At 44.2% G+C, this 20,999-nt stretch overlaps 1 protein-coding gene across 2 annotated transcripts in view; it reads left to right on the forward strand.

Moving 5' to 3' along the window:
- MAP2K5 (mitogen-activated protein kinase kinase 5) overlaps nt 1–20,999 on the forward strand; it is a 120,243-nt gene that overhangs the window by 43,590 nt on the left and 55,654 nt on the right. For both annotated transcript variants that reach the window (XM_066196559.1, XM_066196560.1), the window contains exons 10-15: nt 2,792–2,860; nt 2,978–3,059; nt 4,912–4,973; nt 11,331–11,379; nt 16,525–16,598; nt 17,503–17,553. In XM_066196559.1, coding sequence (XP_066052656.1) covers nt 2,792–2,860; nt 2,978–3,059; nt 4,912–4,973; nt 11,331–11,379; nt 16,525–16,598; nt 17,503–17,553 — 387 coding nt within the window. The remainder of the gene's footprint in view (nt 1–2,791; nt 2,861–2,977; nt 3,060–4,911; nt 4,974–11,330; nt 11,380–16,524; nt 16,599–17,502; nt 17,554–20,999) is intronic.

The following is a 20,999-nucleotide window of genomic DNA, read 5'->3' on the forward strand; positions in this document are numbered from 1 at the left end:
GAGAATATATTAGATTTCCTATTATAGGGGGAAAAAATCCTGAAATCTGAGCCCCAGACCTTTCCTGGGAAAGCAGAGTTCTGCTTTTTTTAGATTTTAATGATTTAATTGGGCAAAATAACCCAAAACCTGTTGATTAAAATGCTTTCAGCTGGTAAATAATCAACCCAGTGCTAATAATCCGTAACAAAATCCCTCAGTGATGCACCAGATTCCATCTTTTATATATAAGATAAATACGTTTTCATATTTTATATGACCTTAACCTGCGGAGGGTTTAATTCCTTTTTCTTTTTTCCTATTTAAATGGAAAAAATCCTGAAATCTGAGCCCCAGACCTTTCCTGGAAAAGCAGAGTTCTGCTTTTTTTTTTTCATTTTAATGATAATAAACAGATTTAAGTGGACAAAATAACCCAAAACCTGTTGATTAAAACACTTTCAGCTGGTAAATAATCAACCCAGTGCTAATAATCCGTAACAAAATCCCTCAGTGATGCACCAGATTCCATCTTTTATAGAACCTTACCCTCCAGAGGCTTCAATTCCTTTTTCCAAAGTAACTTTTTTCCTATTTAAAAGGGGGGAAATCCAAGTGCAAACTGGCTTTTTCCCCTTCTCCCACTGCTCTTAGCTGGCGTTTCCACGGGTTGTTTGATTATTAACCGCTTCTGCAGTGCCCACGACGCCCCAGATTTCCTTGGACAAAGTTGTCAGCCCGGATTAAAGCAGGGGATGGAAGCAGAATATCAGAATTTGAGCTGAATTTGATTTTTGCTCTGCTTCCCTTTAGTGCCACTGCAGCAAATGGGGAGAGTCACCCGTGACAGCCCGTGATGAATTGCTGCTTTTATTCGGGATGTTTTAATGGGCTCTCCCTAATTCCAACTGAGCAGGGGAGGGAATTATAATTCAGTCACTCAGCTGCTTTGGGTGGCAGCTGACAGCTCAGCCTCGTTTGATTTGGGTAAAAACTGCATTGGGAAGGTGCTGCATCATCAGGAAGATCAGAGGATTTCCATGGCGTTTAAAGTTATTGTTTTAAAATGCCTTTCTGGTCCTCATTTCACCCAGTTTTGATGCTGGATCCATCCTGGTCCAACGCTCAGGTGGAATGATGGTTTGTGCTGCCGAGTTTTTTACAAAGGGGTTGATTTAGGGAAAAAAAAAACAAACAAAAAACCCAACAAAACCCCAGTTATTTAATGTTTCATCTCATTGTCTCAGCTGTGGAAATTTTGGATTCCCCATCCCTGGGTTGTCCCAAGGCCAGGCTGGACAGGACTTGGAGCGCCATGGGTCAGTGGAATTAAATCCCTTCAAGGTCCTTTCCCACCCCAAACCATCCCAGGATTTCAGGAATTCGCCTCCAAATCTTTACTCACAGCTTCACCCTCAGCGGCAGTGACTCTGAGGAGATGTTTTTGAGTTCTTTTTTTTTTGCTGTAACTCAGTTCCAGCCCTTGCTGGAAACTTGTCACCTCATGAAACCCTGAAGCTGTTTTTTTTTTTACCCATGAAAATAGGCTTGGAAATTTCATACAAAAGGAGATGATAAATGCAGGTTAAGGTGGGATGTAAATATTTATTTTTTTCCTCTTTCTGTGCTGTAAATAAATAAGGTTCCTCCAGCCTTGACATCAGGTGGGGTCACACAAGCCACACATTTCCAGGTGGAAAAAAACCCAGTAAAATAATTCTGCAGAGAAGGTGAGGCTCTGAGCTCCCCTAATTCATTTTGGGGTGAAATAATCTTGTGATTTCTCTGCCCGTGTCCTGACCACCTGGAAATGCGAAAAACTCCGCTTATCCCAGGTTACCACCCTCATTATTGGGATGTTTATAATCAGGGTTAATACAAATGAGCCCCATCTCCCCATTCTAGGCCCTGTTTTGGGGATGTCAGGGATATTTTTGATCCTGGGGACAGAGAGATTCCTCTCTGGGATCACAACTGAGATCAAATGTTAATTTTTTCCCCCACTGACAAGGTGGAATCCTGGTGCTGTTCAGTGAACACAACTTGGTGGGATCCCAGCAGATGAATTCCGGAGGTTTTTTCCACGCCGGGAAAAAAAAATGGAAGTGAATATTGTTGGCAAATGATTATTGATCTGGACAAGTGTGTTAAAGGCTTCTTGGCAGCCCTGTGTTCCACTTACAATTTAGTTCAGTGACAGCTTTTATAAATAACCCCCGAGCCAGCTCTGGGAAGAGGCAGGTTATTGGTTTTTCCTGGAGACAGATTTTGGTGCCGTGTTTGGGAATGGGCTCCCCGTGTTCTGTTCTCTTCTGTCAGCACTATTCCTGCAACGTTCATTCTGCTGACTCTGAAAACTCGCTAAATTCGCCTTCCCCTTTAGCTTGAAAGTGTTCAACTGGTGTGTTAAATGAAATCAAGTTGAAGTGTTGGGGTAGGGGGGCAGGCTGAGCCCGGCTCGAAGCGCTTGGGTCCGGTTTGGTTTGTAAAGCGGGGCTTAATAAAGGAGTTTTCAGGGAATTTTGGCCAAGAATTCCGTGTTAAATTTGATTTTTTTTTTCCCGTGCCTTGTTAAGAGGGTTTGCCCTGAAAATCCTGGAAATTTCTAACTCCAGGAAGTGCAGCCCACTTTGGTCCTGCTGAGGAGCTGGGATGGTGAGGAGAACTTCCTTCCCGTGAAAATATTCTTTCCACCTGTTCCTCTCTTTCTGGTTATCCCACAGTGGTCATTGTGTCCGTGGATCCTTCGGGATTTTTACTTTGAAGAACTCGCTTCCCTTTTCCATGAGCTCTGTGCATTTCTGTGTTTCAGGTCATCCCCTTGGACATAACACTGGAGCTCCAGAAGCAGATCATGTCGGAGTTAGAAATTCTTTACAAGGTGCGTGGGATTTCGCCATTGGAATCCTTCTCGCTTCGATTTTCTTGGAGCAGATTCTAAAACAGCCTCGTGGCTTTTTTTTGTTTGTTTGTTTGTCTTTTTTCTCTCTTTTCCCAGTGTGACTCCTCGTATATCATAGGATTTTATGGTGCTTTTTTTGTAGAAAACAGGATTTCACTGTGTACAGAGTTCATGGATGGTGAGTAGTGGATCCAGTTTGCTTTTGATTGCTAAGTAATTAAATGAGGATTTTTAAAATTTTTTTTTGGTAGAATGAAATAGTAAGACTGGAAAATGTGGAGTATTAATAATATTGCAAGTAGTTAAAAAAAAAACCAAAAAACCAGAGCAGGTTGGGATTGGGATTGAGGCATATTCTGCGTTTTCCCTGCGTGGAACTTCCCTTCCTTTTTTTATGGAAAATGTAAACAGAAGAGAAATAAAGGCAGCCTTAATTTGTGGTTTGATATCTGAGCCCTCCCGTGCAATCTGTCCTCGCTGACAAAACAGCTGTTCCTCACTTGTAGTGTTTTGATAGCCAAAACAGCTTTTCCTTTCAAGAAATCTATTAACCCAATGTCCTGGGTGTTTGCAGTGGAAATGGTCTCTTAATTACCAGGCAAGGAGTTATTTTCCAGCCCAGCTGTTTCCCAGCTCGCTGCCGAGTTCCTCCTCCAGTCCCCTCTTGTTCCTCCCCACCCCAAAACCATCCCTGGCCCCACCAGCTGGAATTACAGAGCTGGCCCAGCCCCTGGCTTTGGGAATTTTGGCTGTTCCTGGAGGAAGAGCAAGGAGAATCCCCTGGTGGCAGCAGTTTGGGAGCTTTGCCGGCCTCTGTGAGGTTTTTTTTATTATTATTTTTGTGGCAGATGCTGTCCCTGCGTGTCTCGGGCTCTTCCCAACTTTCCCCACGGAGCCGGAGCCTGCTCCTCCCGCCAGGATTTCCTCAGGAACCAGCATTTTATGGCCCTGCCAGGTTTTCCCACGAAGGTTCACTTCAGCTGGGTAGCAAGATGTGAAAAGATCTCCCGAACAATTCACTTTGTGGCAGGGAAAAATAAAAATCCCCAAACCCGTTCGACGTCGTTGAGCAGCTTCTTCCTTTCTGCTGGCTAAAGTCCTTTAGGGTTCATTTTGGTTTTTTCCCTCTTAAAATCATGTCATTCCTGTTATTTCTCCCTTTTTTGCCTCCCTCCCTCCCAGTGATGGCTTCACCCCATCTCCACTTTTCTCTCAGATTCTCTGGTTGAAGGAAGTATTTTATTCAGGGTTTTATTTTTAAAAAAAATAAATGATGTCAGGAGGAAATGACTTTCATCACGGATATAAAATGGTTATTTATATCCATTTAAACGGCTATTTCTATCCATTTAATTGGATATTTGTATCCATTTAATCATTTCGAGAAATCTGTTGGATACCACAGAATGGTAGCACCAGCTTTTGGGGACAAGAGTTGGGATGCTTTGGACCTTGAAATCTGCTTTTTTGGGATGATTTTGTTATCCCCAAGGCATTTTTCCCACAAGGTTTGGAGTTCTTTAATGTTGATATTCCATGATTGGGAAGTTTTCTAACATTTCTTGAAATCTACTTTTTGGGATGATTTTGTTATCCCCAAGACATTTTTCCACGCAGTTTGGAAACGGTTTGGAGTTCTTTAATGTTGATATTCTGTGACTGGGAGGTTTTTGGGGATACTTTGGGCCTTGAAATCTGCTTTTTTGGGATGATCTTGTTATCCCCAAGACGTTTTTCCACACGGTCTGGAGTTTTTAATGCTGATATTCTGTGACTGGGAGGTTTTCTGATATTTTGTTGCTGCTGTTTTCTGAGTGCTAACAAATCAGGAAGGTGGTCAAAAAGACCCCCGAGCTCTGTTCCGTGTGTTTATGCAGAATTTTTAAGGTTTTTAAGGTCGGTTATTTCTGACACAGCTGTTGTTTTATCAATGCTGGTGGTTTTTTTATTAACAACCAAGGCCTGGAAAACCTTTGGGGTTTCAGATCTGGGGCAGAGTTTGATGTGGCACATGCTGTTTGTCCCTGCAGGGGGTTCTCTGGATGTTTATAGGAAAATTCCAGAACACGTCCTCGGACGGATAGCGGTGGCTGTGAGTACTCTGATGGCTTTTCTCTCTCCTTTTCTCTGATTGTGCGTGTGGAAAATCTGTGATTTGGGTGGGATTTGAGGTGTTGGGGCAGCTCCAGGATCTGTGTGTGGGGAGGATCCTTCCTCTCTCCTTTTTTTGATTGTGAGTGTGGAAAATCTGTGATTTGAGTGGGGCAACTCCAGGATCTGTGTGAGAGGAAAGTCCTCCCTCTCTTCTGCTCCTCCAGACCATCCCCTGTGCTCGGGGACTCCGGGATTTTAAGGATTCCAAATTTTCTTTGGAATGTCCACCACAACCTCAGGAGGTCCATGGGCTGCTGGCAGGGATGGGAATTCTCTCCTGTGAGGAAAAGCTGGGATTGTCCAGCCTGGAGAGGAGAAGGATCCAAGGAGAGCTCAGAACTCCTGCCAGGACCTAAAGGAGCTCCAGGAGAGCTGGAGAGAGACTGGGGACGAAGGATGGAGGGACAGGACACAGGGAATGGCCTCCGAGTGGAAAAGAGGAGATTTGGATGGATTTTGGGAAGGAATTCCTGGCTGGGAGGGTGAGGAGGGGCTGAGCTGGAATTCCCAGAGAAGCTGTGGCTGCCCCTGGATCCCTGGAATGTCCCAGGCCAGGCTGGATGGGGTTTGGAGCCACCTGGGACAGTGGAAGGTGTCCCTGCCCGTGGCAGGAGGTGGCACTTTGATGAGCTTTAAGGTCCTTCCCAACCCAAACCACTGCAGGATTCTGTTACACAAATCTGTGTGAAAGGATGGGAGAAATTGAGTGGGATAAGGAAAGAAAAAAAAATTTATAAAAAGAATTTGCTGGGAGTCTGTGTGGCCACATCCCTTCCTACCAGCATTTCTTCCCATCAGGATGGGGCAGTGCTTTTAATCACCTTTCTTTATTTATTTCAGTATTTATTTGAGCAGCCTTTAGGCCTTTCTGCTCTCCTTGGTTCCTCCAGGAGGTGATTCAGGAGCCCTGCTGGGAATCTTTTGTCTCTGCGTGTGTGATTTCCATCCTGGCTGTCTTCATTTCCACCCTGACTGTCCTTGTCCTGCCCAGAGGGACCCCCTTGGTTTTCCTTGCCAGCTTGGAGCACTGAGTTGTTTCCTGGCACCAAAATGCAGGGGCAGAACAGATTTTCTGCGTTCTCCTCGAGGCTGGTGAGGAGGATGAAGCTTTTCCCTTGGCACAGGCTGGTCTCTCACCTTTTCCACACCTGAGCAGCCCCAGGGAAGGGTTAATTGGGGTCATTTTTGGGGGTGGTGAGTCTGGGCTGTCAGAAGAACCCTCAGATCTCCTGGGTTTGCTCTGGAGGTGTTGACAGGGAGATCCTTAAAGCTCATCCTTGGGGCTCTGCAGCCTTCAGCTGTTAAAAATTCACTGGGCACGACTGAAAACTCCAAATTGCAGACCAACAGAAAAATGTAAAAGTTTTTTTTTAAAAAAAAATCCATCTTTCCCCATTGCTGAACACAGGGTAATGACCAATGTCTCAGTGGATCTCCCCAGGGAGGGAGGGACTGCGAAAACAATTGCGAAATATGAGGAATACTTTGATAACTTCAGCGGTTTAAAGCATAACAAAGTTATTCTATCATGTGCCATTTAATTAAGTGCTGCCTTTTCACATTCATTAGACATCAAGCTGACAATTGAAATCCTTTAATCCAACTGGCAGGCAGCTATTTAGTCTCTGTTCATTGTAATTCACAGCTCTGCTCTCCTCTTAATTTGTGTGGCCTGCCCAGGGTGATGAACATCCATCCCTCTCTCTGATGCTGCTTCCTCTGAGCGGCTTCCAGTCTGCTCGTTATGTACCTGGCAGTTCCTCCTGGAATCCGAGTGCTTTTTCACAGGGAAAACCTTTCATCTGCTCTCCCCTCTGGAGCGCTGAGCGGGGAGTTGCTCACAGCATCCCCGTTTTCCCGAGGGTGCTGAGGCTGGTTTGGTCATCCTGGGGTGGGATTCCAGCCTTCCTTCAGCTGCTCGTTCCTTCTCCTTTTCCTCCTCTCACTCCTGGTGTGGGTTTCGTCCGTCCCCACCTTGGTTTTGGCTCTTCCCCCTCATCCTCCCCTTGGCATTCCACAGGTGTTCTCCTCGATTTCCCTCTTATTCCTGGTGCTGCTGCTCCAGCCCCACCTTTTCCTGGATGGTTTATTTATTTCCTGCCTGTGATCCTGACTCCCTGACATGGATATTTCACTTTTCCCAGTTATTTTATTTATTTCCTGCCTGTGATCCTGCCTCCCTCACATGGATATTTCACTTTTCCCAGTTATTTTATTTATTTCCTGCCTGTGATCCTGACTCCCTCACATGGATATTTCACTTTTCCCAGTTATTTCATTTATTTCCTGCCTGTGATCCTGACTCCCTGACATGGATATATCAATTTTCCTATTATTTCGTTTATTTCCTGCCTGTGATCCTGCCTCCCTCACATGGATATTTCACTTTTCCCAGTTATTTTATTTATTTCCTGCCTGTGATCCTGACTCCCTCACATGGATATTTCACTTTTCCCAGTTATTTCATTTATTTCCTGCCTGTGATCCTGACTCCCTCACATGGATATTTCACTTTTCCCAGTTATATTTCAGTTATTTCCTGCCTGTGATCCTGACTCCCTGACATGGATATTTCACTTTTCCTGGATATTTTATTTTATTTATTTCCTGCCTGTGATCCTGCCTCCCTCACATGGATATTTCCCTTTTCCTGGATATTTTGTTCCCTGCTCTCAGAGCAGAAGGTGAGCACTGAGGCTGAACCAGCAGCTCCTCTGCTCTGGTGCTGATTTTTGGCGCAGTGGAAATGTTGGAAGGAGGCAGCAGAAGCCTTTTGTTTTCCCTGGAATTCCTCCCTGGCCCGGGAATGGCTCCTTTGAGCCTCCCCACGCTGTGTCTGAGGTGGCAGCAGAGCCTTTTTTGGGGGGATTACACCCTAATCCCCCCCGAGCACTTTGGGGTTACCCAAATCCTGGCATTGCTGCACGGAGGAGAGGGCCAGAACAAAAGCTTCTGCTCACACAGATGGATTTTGGAGACAAAACCTGCAGCTTCCATATTTTTTTTTCCCCCCCCAGTCTGGTTTATTTTTCCCTTCCCTGTGTCCAGAGTCATTTGTCTTTTATTCTCCCAAGACTTGTCCAGTGCATGAATCCGTGGAAGCTGCTCGATAAAACGTGCGACCCGCGCATCTGTTCCTTGGAATTCGTTCTGTTTGTGGCAGTTTGGAGGTGAAACCATCTCCAGAGGAGGGGGATGCAGCACATCCAGGCATTCCCTGCATCCCAGCTCTCCTCTGCCTCCAGCTTTTGGCATTCCTGGGGTTGGGATCACTGATCTGGGGGGAGCCTTTCCAACCTAAATGGTTTTGAATGGGCACCGCTGGGTTTGTCTTTCTCATCTTCTGCCCTCTCAGCCTGACTTGCCATGGATGTGGAGCTGCTGGAGCAGTTCCAGAGAGGCCCCAGAGCTGCTCCAAGGGCTGGAGCCAGGCTGGGAATGTTCACCTGGAGAAGGGAAGGATCCAGGGAGAGCTCAGAGCTCCTGCCAGGGCCTGAAGGGGCTCCAGGAGAGCTGGAGAGGGGCTGGGGACAAGGGCTGGAGGGACAGGACACAGGGAGTGGATTCCTCTCCAACCTGGCCTTGGACATCCCACGGATCCAGGGGCAACCACAGCTTCTCTGGGAATTCCATCTCAGCCCCTCACCACCCTCCCAGCCAGGAATTCCTTCCCAATCCCAGTTCCTGTCCCTCCAGCCCTTGGGAATTGTCTCTCTGCAGTTTTGTTTTTGCTTCCTTCAGGCCCTGCAAGGCCACAGTTGGGTCACCAATTCTCAATTCTCTCCGCCTTTCCCACTGGAGATGTGGAGGGATCTTTGCCTTCACCCTAAAATCCATCCCTCACTGATGTGAGGCACCATCAGTGAGAAGAAGAAATCCCTCAAATTCTCCCGTTCCTCCCTCCTGTTTTTATTCCGGCGGCGCGTTTTTTGAAGGCAAAGCAGGCTTTGGGACGCCGTGCCCCCTCCTGCTGCGGTGCTGCTCCATCCTCAGCTGCCCTGGGAGGGGCTGTCAAACCCCTCTCTCCCATGGTTTTCCTCTTCCCACATTTCTTTTCCCCTCCATTCCTGCAGCGGTGACATTGTGCTCCGCGCTCGGAGCGCTGCCGTTGATTGAAGTCCTCCCTGAAAGGATGTGCACTTGAACTGTCAGCACAGGCAGTGATTGACAGCAGGTGGAAGCACTTTTTGTGTCAAGGCTTTGTCAAGGCATTGTTGTAAAAAAAAAAAAAAAGAAATAAAATAAAACCCTCCTTCGCTGAATGCCAATAATTCCTGCTCCAGCTTCTCCCATCAAAAGATTCTCCCTGCCAGTTTTTTTAGAATTGTATTTAATGCTGGAGAGTCCTTCCCTCGTAGGCAAATGTAAGGGGAGGGAGTAACGAGGTGAGTCCGTTTGGGGGGGCAGATTTACAGCCCAGGATAAAGGGGAAAAAACTCCTTTTTTTTGTTCCTTTGTACACCCAGAGAACCTGAAGGGAGAGTTTGGTTAATTCCGTGCCTTCCCTCGCTGCTCGCCCAGCACATGCCCCATAATAAAGATGTTTGAGAACTCACAGCTCTTGATTTGTTTCAGAAGAAATCTTGTTTTGGTTTGGGGGTTTTTTTTATTATTTTAAATGCCTGCTTTAAACTAAATGATTTCCTATGATTCTAAAGATTTTCAATAGTCTAAATACATTTTTAAGGATCAAAGAATTTCCTGTTCTGAAAATCCCTTTGGCCATTGGAGGAAGCATGAAATGTTGCATCTCCTTGATTTATTTTTGCATTGATACTTTATTGTTTTCAATATTATTTAATTATTAATTACTGTCATTGTTACGTCAAAATGCTGTGGGTAGAATTTCCATTAGCTTTGCATGGAATCACAGAAGGATTAAGGCTGGGAAAAAAAAACAAAAAACAAACAAACCTTTAAGATCATCAAATCTAAATTAAAAGGTTTGAGGTGAACAAGCCACAGCCCTGAGCAGGCAGAATTTGACCAAAGCTTTTGGTAAAAGTTAAAACCATCTGAGGCCAGGAGCTGGTTGGGTTTGGAGTGAGCTTAAGGGAGGAATTACCTCCTGGAACAATTTAATTTGGGATCCACCGCCATCGTTGTTTGCTTTACGAAAAGATTCTGATTCCGCCAACATCGTTTTTCTTACAGAACACATTTAAAAATTTGAAGGGGTTTCCAATCCAAGAGGAAGGCAGAAAATTACTGTGCTCTCTGCTTTCACTCTGGATCATTTTTAGCACTTCTGCTCGATGACTGCAACATAAATAATTTCATTTTGGGGCTACTCAGAGCACAAAAAACCCATAATTGTCTTGACAGCAGAACTCGCCCAACTTGAGCAGCGTCAGAAATGCTTCACCGTGCTGGAGATCCGTGAGCAAAACGTCTTGGAAATGGAATTAAATTTCCTCTCAGGGATGGAAAGGGTTTAAAAGAGGCAGCAGGGATGGGCTGGGAAGGGCAGCAGGGGTCGAAGTGTGTCGGTTGAATTTTGTGCTGGAGTTTTGGAGTTTGGCTTCAGCAGTTTTGGTGGTGGAAGGAGCAGATTTTGAAACCTGCCCAGGTTTAGGTGTTGTATTTAATTCATTAATTGTATTTTCAGAGGGTTGTTTTTACTTTCCGGAATTGTGTTTTAGGAATTGTATTTCCTTTCAGGAATTGTATTTTTGGAGTTGTATTTAATTCAGGAATTGTATTTTTGGAGTTGTATTTAATTCAGGAATTGTGTTTTAGGAGTTGTATTTCCTTTCAGGAATTGTGTTTTAGGAGCTGTAATTTCCCTGCTGTGAGATGCAGGATTTGTGTTTGGCCCGAAATGAGAGGAGAATGAGGGAATCTTGACAGTTCAGGAAGAAAAGTTCCAAGTTTGCACTGAGTAAATAAAAGCCTGGGGAGTAAAGGAAAATACAGGATGCAGGAAATGGAAAGAAAGGGGAGGGAGGATGAAGTGGAAAAGGTTATGAAGAGATTTATCATTCCGTCCTTTGGCCTTTGTGACTTTTAACACCCCAGCAAGGACAGGTGAATTGAAAATACACTGGGATGCCCGAAGGGATTCAGTGTGAGCTCAGCTGACTTCAGCTTCCAGGTCCTGGCAAAAAAATTAACGCGTGTATTATTCATTTGTGTGTTAATAAAGGACCTGCTGCAGGTTTTTTAGCAGGGAGGGAGGTGGGATCTCCCTTTTTCATGGTCTGATCTCCCACCCCAGCTGAAATGTGGAACTTTTCCTACCAGGAATCCCTAAAATACGATCTTTTTTTTCCTTTTTTTTTCCTTTTACCTGAAGGTTGTGAAAGGCCTGACCTATTTATGGAGTCTGAAGATTTTACACCGAGGTGAGTGGCAGATGTTCTCTGTTCTGCACGGAAATTTTAACAGCGCTTTCTGCCGAGACACTTGACCAAGCAAACAGCTGCTGTGAGTCCAGTGGGGTAACGCAGGATGAATTTTACTCATTAACCTTGCACACTTTCTTGTAAAACAATTTTTTTTTGTATTGCTCTTTTATTGCCCTCCCTCCTCCCCTGAAAAGAAAAAGGACTGAAGAGAGAAAGGAATTTCACGGGGATTTCGAAGCTTGGGGGTGCAAACAGGTGGAAAAAGCAGCGTGGAAATGAGATGTTTGGCTGGTGTTGGGAACAGCAAATAGGCAAGGAATTTGCTTTTCCAGGGAAATTTCAGGATTTCAGGAGTCCAAGGAATTTTCAGGAATCTCATGTGATAGCCACAAGTGTTGCTGGAGGCTGAGATCTTTAAAAATCACAGCCCACTGTCCCCTACCATTGTCAGGGACACTTGAAGGCTTTAAACCTGCTTGGACATAAGTCAGGTTTGGGTTTTGCTGTTTATTGTCTTTCCTGCAGCTCATTTGGGGTGTTCTTGTTGAACTTCTCGTTTATCCCTTGCTTTTTTTCCCTGTTAAATTTTCTTTAAAACGTGTCTGTTTGGAAGAAAATAATTCAGATCCACCAAAACTTTAAAAAAAAAAAAAAAAAACAAAAAAAGTGGGAAATGCTGTTTAAAGAACAAGAGAAGCCCATTCCCACTACACCAAACTTCCCCCAAAAAAAGAGAAACTTCTTCCATTTTTAGGGTTTCCAGGGTGTCTGGCAGGAGCTGCTCTGGTCCCTGATGTTGCTGTGGAACTCCCACGTCTGCTCCCTGCAGTAACCCAGGATTTTGATGAATGACGTTTGGTCCTTGCTGTGCTCTGAAGAAAAGCTCAGAAACTGATTTTTCATCACTCTTCTGATTTTTTTTTTTTTTTTCCTGGCCTTGCTCTGCTGCTGGATTGACCCAGCACTGCAGAATGCCCCGGGGGGCACTGTGAGCATTCCAGGTTCTGCAGCTTTCCCCAAGAATTCTGTCTTTTACTCTGTTTTAGGCTACAGAAAATTCCTGTATCTTCAGAGCAGGGCCAGAGGGATGGGGTGGCAGGCAGGTGATTATTTCTCCTTCAGCTGCCTCCTGGCTTTGGCTGCTCAGAGGTGAAGGAAGGAATTTTGACTGCTGAATTCGTTGCTGTCTCACCCAGGGGCAGAGCAGGAGAGTCAGGAATCTCCAGGGAAGGGCTGAAGCAGTCCCAGGGCAGAGCTGGGTGCCTGGAGCAGGGAATTAAAGCCAAGGGAACAAAACAATGAGCGGGTCTTTTACTGCAGCTCAGACATCTCGGCAAATATTACAGCTTCACTTCAAAACAAAGCTCGCAACTAATGAGGTGATAGCCGTGCATATTAATAAACCCCCGAGCTGGAGTCATCGCACCCACTTCAAACATAAACATAAGATTAACACCTCCACCACTTCCTTGGAAGATGTGAGAATGTCCCAATGATAAGTGTGCTCTTTTCCCCAGAGGATAAGAAGTAGAAATGGAAGGGTAATGAGAAATTAACTTAGATTTAAAACAGAATTAGCAATTAAACAAGTCTAATCATGTACAAAGTCAAAGTTTGTCTAAAGACAAACCAGAAATCTGTTAAGTTCAAGAATAAGTATAGACCGTGTGCATTTTATCTGCTGTGTTCTGCTTTGTTCACACCTGCTTATTAAAGGAAGTGCAGGAAATCAATGTTACCCACTTGTGTTTAATTGTACCGAGCTGGATTGCTGTGCTTGGCTCTGGGGCTGTTTCTGTAGGTTTTATATATATTTATTTCATGGCTTGGGCACCTCAGTTTCCTGGTTAGGTTTTCAGTTGAAGCTCTGGAAGTGTTGCTGGTTTGAAATGAGGGAGGATCGAGGATGTGGAGATCCGCTCTGTGGCAGGAGGAGGTTTGGGCATCACTCAGACCGTCTCCTTTTCCCCCCAGGATATCAGAAATCCAAGGATGTTCCGCTCCTCTTTGTTCTGGGACTTGTTCCCAGCTTCTCTCTCACCAGTGATTGTTGGCTGAGGATTTCACCAGGGATGTCCAGAGCTGCAGATTTGACTCTCCCCCCTCTCCTGTTTTTACCTCTGGGGAATATCATCGGACCCAGTGCAGCACAGACACAAACCCAGGGGTGTTTGTGGATTTATCAACCTGGGGGACTGGGAGCTGTCCCTGCCCATGGCTGGGGGGGCACAGAATGAGCTTTAAAGTCCCCTCCCACCTGAGCCATCCCAGGATTCTGTGTTTCCATACCTTTATTTATGTCTCTGTGTATAGATAATCACAGGCTTGCCCACTCATGGACCACTTAAGGCTTATTTAAAAAAAAAAAATTAATCCTGGCCTCTGCCAAACCACGCTGCTGCCTTCCTTGAACCTGACCTGTTGCTGTTTGCTGTTTTTAAAAGCCAGGAGAAGTCAAGAGCCAGCTTTTAAAGCATCTCAGGGCTTTTTTTTCCCCCCCCCCCCTTTTTTTTTTTTTCTCTCTCCCTCACACAATCGTGAATCTGTTTGCTTTTCAATGCCACCAACGAGCGAAACGTTGGGGTGTTCAAAAAGCTGAACCTCTGATGGTTCTATTTACTGGTGAGTAAGAGCTTGGAGGTCCTGTTTGTTTGTGGAGAGGTGAAACTACTCAGGCAGCTCCATCAGGAGGAGAACTTGTTCATCCTCTATAATGATGCTTCATAGAAATCATTTGTATTAAGCAAGCCCTGGTAATGGGAGCATAATGACCCCTTTTGGCTCTTGTTTAAATTCTTTCACTCCTCAACACTAATATTAATCACAAGCAGATGGTGCAGAACATTATTTATGCACACTCGTTTTCCCCAAACCCAAAAAAGAAAAATATATATTTAACCCATGAAGTGGAGTGGGTGATGAGACCAAAAGGCTGATTTGCTGATGAGCTGGTGTTCCTCCCTGCTTTCAGCATCAGGTATTTTGTTTTTGGGGAAATCAGCACAGCCACTGGAATGTACAGCAAATGCTCGCTGAAATTCCCTGCTTCTCTGGTGATTCTGTGTTGAATTCAGCCGAGATTTGCTCTCACAGGATTTGTTTGACTGCCCCTTGCTCTGTAGGGTCCCCGACCTCCCCTGCCCAATTTCAATGGGCCAGTTTTCATTTCCTTCCTTTTAGGATTTTCACCTGCTTTCGGCTTTGTTTGTGAAAGGATTTTAGCATCCTTTTTGCTACAACTAAAAGCAGGGCTGGTTCTGCTCGGTTTTGCCCTGAAAGTTGAGATCAGCTGGACATCCTGGAATATCAACATTCCCTGTGTGCTGCAGCTCCTGGGGCTGGGCTCATTCCACCCCCAGCCAAGCCCAGCTCAGGCGTAGCTCCCGATTTTTAGGAAAAAGGTGAACCAGGATTATTCTGCACCTTGTTCTGTTTAGGATTCAGGAGGGAGCCTCAGCACGTCTGCTTGGATTGAGCAAAGTCACTCAGCTCCAGAGGAGGCAAAACTCCATCAAAAGTGCAGCACGTGGGTGGAATTCCTGAAGGTGGAGATCAGCAAACACAAACTGAGGCTCTGGATGCTCAGGATTGGGGATTTTTTTTTTTTGGGGGGGGGGGGGAGAAATCACAGAATTTACAGAAATTACAGTACCAGCAGTGTTGATGCCTCACTTTAAAAGTACTGACCCACCTGGGATGTGTAGGAACCATTGAATGCTCCCATTTTTAAATCGGGATTTTTAGCTCGAATACAGGCGAGCGTTTAATCAGCTCCTTAATTGAGGTTCTCCATTTCGACTTCGCAGAGCCAAATTAAGGCAGCTCCTGTGGTACCAGGAAACAGCTGCTAAAGCAAGGCAAACCTAATGATAAACAAAATTAGGTTCTTTTCTAGTTGGGTTTCATCCATCTGCCCCCAACCAGTGCTCACTTTTACAGGAGGCACCGATTCAAGCTGTTGCTTTTAATCCATTTTGACAGAAGAAAGCGGTGATTAGGCAAAGCCAGGCTCTAATCTTCCCGTGTTTAAGCCAGGCCATAACGTGCACGTTCTGCTCCCCCACTGGCATCCCTGGAACTGCAAAGATGTTCAATGTTTGCTGCACTAAAGCCAGGCTGGGGGTTGAGTTTATTCCCCTCTCCGTTTCGCAGCAGTGCACCAGCTTCCTCTGGCATCAAGGGCACTCAGCATCAGGATTTTGCACTGACAAGTGTAAAATCTGGCTGGTCTTGGGATGGATATTGATGGTTTATTTATGGAATTCCGTCTTTTTTTCCAGGCTGATTTTCCAGTTTGTAAAAATCCCTGTGAATTCCTGTCCATCAGTGCACATGCACTGGGTTTTCAGCAGTTTATTCCCGTGTTGATTTTACAGCAAATTCCTCTGGCATAAGGGGGAATCAGCATGAGGATATTTGCACTGGTACTCTGGTTTTGGGATGGATATTGATGGTTTATTTATGGAATTCCATCTTTTTTTCCAGGCTGATTTTCCAGTTTGGTAAAATCCCTGCGAGTTCTGTCCCTGTCCGTCAGTGCACGTGCACTGGATGTTGACTTTATTCCCGTGTTGATTTTATTTTGCAACAATGCACCGACTTCCATTGACATCAAGGAGTCAGCCTCAGGATATTTGCACTGATACTCTGGTTCTGGGATGGATATTGATGGTTTAATTATGGGTTTCCATCTTTTTTTCCCAGTTTAACGAATTCCAGTTTGTTAAAATGCCCGTGAGTTCTTTTCCTGTCCATCAGTGCACTTGGTGTCCGTTCCATAGTGGTGTCACCTGCAGGTTTAATGATGTGGATTTTTAGTATTGTGTAAATACCATTTGTGTGAATACCAGATAATATCTGTATGGAGAGGATGTATTTTATATTTTTATATATATATATCTGGAATTTCATCTGTGCTGCTGACTTACAAACCGCTGCATTTGAAGGAGGTATTTGTAATATTTCCTGCCCAAAGGCACCATGCCAGTGCTCCCTGGATCTTTGGGGTTGTCCTGTGCAGGGCCAGGAGCTGGATTTTGACGTGGCTCCATTCCAATGGGAGACATTCTGTATTTCTGCATGAATGGTGTCTGTATTATCCAGGATAACGTGGATAATCCACTTTTTTCCCCCCCCAAACAGATGTGAAGCCATCCAATATGTTGGTGAACACCCGGGGCCAGGTGAAGCTCTGTGACTTTGGGGTCAGCACCCAGGTAAATTCCCCCTTTTTGCATCTCACCCCATTCCCTTCCCGGTGTCAGAATCACCTGGCAGCCCCACAGCAAACCCCTCTCTGCTGGGACAGCCCTTTTCATTTTTAATCTCTTTCCCTTCATCTGAGTATGATTGTTCATTGTTTAATGACAGTAAAAACTGCTGATATTGTAATTACTACTTACGAATAGCAAACTTCATTGAAATGCAGCTTTGATCTGGGAGCCTTTTGCCCAGACAAAAGGGAGGGCAGAGCAAGAGACGTGTCTGGGGAGCCCAACTGGCCCACAATAAAAATTAATATTGGGAGCAACAATAGTGGTGGGCTTTGACAATGTGCAGCACAAATTTTAATTAATTTCCATTTTGGGCCTCCCTGGAGGACTTCTCTGCTAGTGACCCATGAGCTCGCTGTGCTGTTGATTTGAATTTCAGCACCTTTTCCTCTCAGCCAAACACGAGGCCCAAAGAGAAGGTCAGCCTGGTATTATGGGCTGGCAGGCTCTGTTGTCCCTCCAGTATTTAGGGGATGAATTGGGGGCTTTATTCACATCTGACTGCAAAATGAGCCTGCTCAATCCTACTTCCTCCTCATTCCCTTTTTTATATCAGCCTGGTTTGGGGTACTAAACCAAGCAGCATCCTGTTTAACACAATTGTTTAAGGTTGTCTGCCATAAACTGTAATGCAGTGCTTGTTTAAATTGCAATCCTCTCATTCCCCCAACCCGGGCGAGATTTTAATCATTTTTTAACGCCTTGGCGGAGAAATCCCTTCCCCTTCTTTTACATCATTTTTTCCTTGATTTATGGGCATGATGATTGTAGGTTAAATGAGGAATAATTGCCCATTTTATTCCCACATTATCTTTATATTGTTCTAACAGACTGTTTTGTCTGATAGCTGGTGAATTCCATAGCCAAGACGTATGTCGGAACAAATGCTTATATGGCGGTAAGTGGATTTATGTGCAGGGAATAACGTGGGAATGGGAATTATTTGTCCTCACTCTTGTTCGGTTTCGTGCAGGATGTGTCCTGAATCAACCCTCAAAAGCTCCATCTCTTCCCATCCCCTCTCTTCATTCCAGCTCTGCTTCTTGCTGAGAGGGAGGAGTAATATCGGAAAAGTGGGTTTTTAAAAATATATTTCCAGTTCTTTTTGCTGCCCTGTGACAACTGGGGACAAAAAGAGCCAGTTGGACATTCCAAAAAACTCCGTTTTTTCACTCACAGCTGGTGGCTCTCTGCAGAACTCTGACAGCCCCAAACCATCCGCATTTTGGGAATGCTGGAGTTTAGGGAAGCATTTCAGCCTGTGCAGAGGTTGATGGGCATTCCTGAACAGTTTCCCATGGAAATCTGAAGCTAAAAACATTGGGATGAATAACATCAGGGCATTAAAGTGCAATTTTTTTTTAGCTCAGAATGCAGGAAATTATCAGTACTTCACTTTTCTGTACAGATTTTGGTGAGTCTTGGTTAACACAAGACCACTTTTGTCCTGTTCCTGGGCCTTAAAGCCCCTAAATTTCCTCTTTTTTAGATTTTTTTTTAGGTTTTTTTTTCAGCTAAGGGTGCATCATTTGGGGCAGGGTTTGGGTTCAGAGCTGCCAAGTGCCAGCCTGAGCGGGAGCTGCACAAATCAAAGTGGATTTTCCATCAGATCCTTTGGATCCTTTTCAGTTCTCCATCTCAAACTCCACTGCCTCAGTTTTGGAAGCACTTTACGAACTCTTCTTTTTTATATTCAAAAATTCTTCAAACGCTTTATGAACTCTTCTTTTTTATATTCAAAAATTCTTTGTAAACATCCAGATTCAAAATACTCAAAATATTCTCCTGCTATTGATGAGAAGAGAAGCGTTCTGCTGGTTTAAAATCAAAACACAAACAGCACAAAGTGGTTGGTGCTGGTGTTTTTTTCAAACCTCAGAGAAATCCATGACCTCTCATCGCTTTCAGGGATTTTTTTTTTTTTTTTCCCCCTGATTTTTCTTGTCAGGGCGCCCATTTATTTGCTTTTAAGTGCTTTTCCACTCGAGGTGATTGTGTGGCTTCTGAAAGGTTCGTGTCACCATCCTCGAAAGACTTGGGCTGTCCTGTGTCATCAGAATACTCTGTAGGAAAAACGGGGGGTTTTTAAATAAAAAAATACAAATTAGAAAAACAAAACTAGAACACAGAGATTCAGACAAAGCAACAGCTTCAAATTAATCAACTTTTCCGACTTGCTTCAAACTGGTCTTAAGCAGGGCTGAGAATTAAATTGCATTATGCTTTTAGTGCCCAAACCAAGATTACAGTTCTCCTTCCCAGGTGTACATTAAATAAATTGCTTTTTTTTTTTTTTTTGCCTTTCTGGATGAATGTGACGCCTCCATCTCCGAATTGTGAAGCAGAAGTTTAAGCTCCAAATGTGCTGGATCTGATTTCTCTGTGTTCAAATCTCCTTTTGCTCCTTGATTGAGTCGTTTGTTGTCATTGAGTTTCCATGCAAGCCCTCCAAAAAAAAAAAAAGCCAAAAATAAAGAAGCTCATAAGCTTTGCTTCACCCACTTGGCAGACTGGTAGTGAATTTGAAACTCTTGAAAAAAATGAGGTTTTGTTTGAGAAAAAAAAAAGAAAAAGCTTTTTGATTTTTGGAGGGGGTTTTTTTGGAAAAAACTTTTGGATTTTTTGGGGAAAAAACAACAAAAAAAAAGCTTTTTGATTGAGCAATTAAAATTTCCAACCAAAACACATTTTCTTTCAAATCATTTCATCGGCACTTTATATAGGAAAAAAAAAATGAATGGAAAAAATAACCAGTTGTAGAAAATTTTTAAGAGAAAATACTGGAGGATATTTAGAGCGATCCATGCGTTGCACCCTTGATGTACCTGTCATTCCTGTTTTCCTCTTTTAAATCCATCTTTTGTTTCAACAGCTGATTTATTTGCCCTTACCTTTTTGTGAACCCACAGTTCCTCACTAGAAGTTGCTGTTTAAAGCTTGAACTTTAAGAAAAAAAACCAATTCAGTGTGGCTCAATGTGAATTATAAATCTCATTTGGTGGCTCGGGGAGGGTCTGGAAAACGGGGTGGGTGTTTCCACCTGGCTTGGGGCCGGGTTAGCACACGCCATACCATGTTGGAAAATCACTTTTGGCTCCACATTTGCATCTTTGCGGGGCATAAAAATACATCCCTATAAAAATACACCAGGATAAAAATCTGGCAGCTTAAAAAAAAAATCACGCCATGCTGTTGCAGACATTTCTAAGGTTTGCTAACGGGGTAATTATACTCAAAGTATTAAGAAAAATAAGATTTTTGGGCCATTCACAAACGAGATTTGGTCAAAGAGCTTGAAATTGTGGGGGATTTTTTTTTTTTTTTTCTTTTGGCTTTGGGAAGGGTTGAGGGAATTTTGAGGGAAAAACATTCCCACTTTTCGAGGGAGCAGGGGCAGCAGCGTGGTTTTTATTTAACATTCACGCTGCGATAAAAGCTCCTGACCTGGGAGCAGCAGCGCAGGGTAAACATCCAAAAAACCACGTCGGGCTGGCACTGATTTGGGAGTTTTGATTTCTCACAGAGCTCTCTGGATTATTAAAGGCTGCCAATCCCTTTGTAGGTGGCTGGGCCAGACAGGTGCATTAACAGCACAGTGGGGAGAGGAGTCTCAGGGAGCCTTTTATTGTTGCATTTCATGCTGTACTTGACCTTGGAAATGCTTAAATTGTAGCTTTCAAGTCAAAACCAGCAGATTTTTTTTTTTTTTTAACAGCACTCCATTTCATGAGAGGCATTAAACCTGCTATTAATAGTTTGGAGCTGGGGCTTTTTTTTTGTTTTGTTTTTTAATTATTTTATTTTTTCCCTCTACGGGTCAAAAAGCCCAAAATTAAGAAGTGTATAGAATAGAATAAAATAAAATAAAATTGCCACCGTGTGGTGATTCTTTTGGCTTCAGTAACTTTGCTTTTTTAACTGTAGTTATTCCCCAGCCTCTGGACTCCACCCAGGGAAATTTTTTTTTCCTTGCTGTGGTTGCCTGGATTTGGGGAGGGAAGTGGAAAATCGGATTCTCTCAACCTGACCTTGTGCTTTGCTCACGTGCACGAGCCCTTGGCTTTTTCCTTGCATTAAACAACCCAAACACAAATCCAAGGCCAACCCTTGCAGGGTGCATGGACACAGATTTTCCTGGAGAATTCCTGAATTTTTCCTGGATTTGCTCTCTGCCAGGGAAGCTTTGAAGCATCTTGGTGGTTTATTTGGTGTCTCTGACTTCCCGAGGAGCATCTCTGATCTCAGGGAACGGCTGGAGCTGGACATGGGCAGGTTTCAGTGGGATTTTAGGAAAAGTTTCTTCCCCTAGAGGGTGTTGAGGCGCTGCCCAGGCTCCTCAGGGAG

The sequence above is a fragment of the Chamaea fasciata genome, unplaced genomic scaffold (genome assembly GCF_029207755.1).
Source record: "Chamaea fasciata isolate MVZ Bird 193981 ecotype frontalis unplaced genomic scaffold, bChaFas1.0.hap1 SCAF_14, whole genome shotgun sequence".
Classification (NCBI taxonomy): Eukaryota; Metazoa; Chordata; class Aves; order Passeriformes; family Sylviidae; genus Chamaea; species Chamaea fasciata.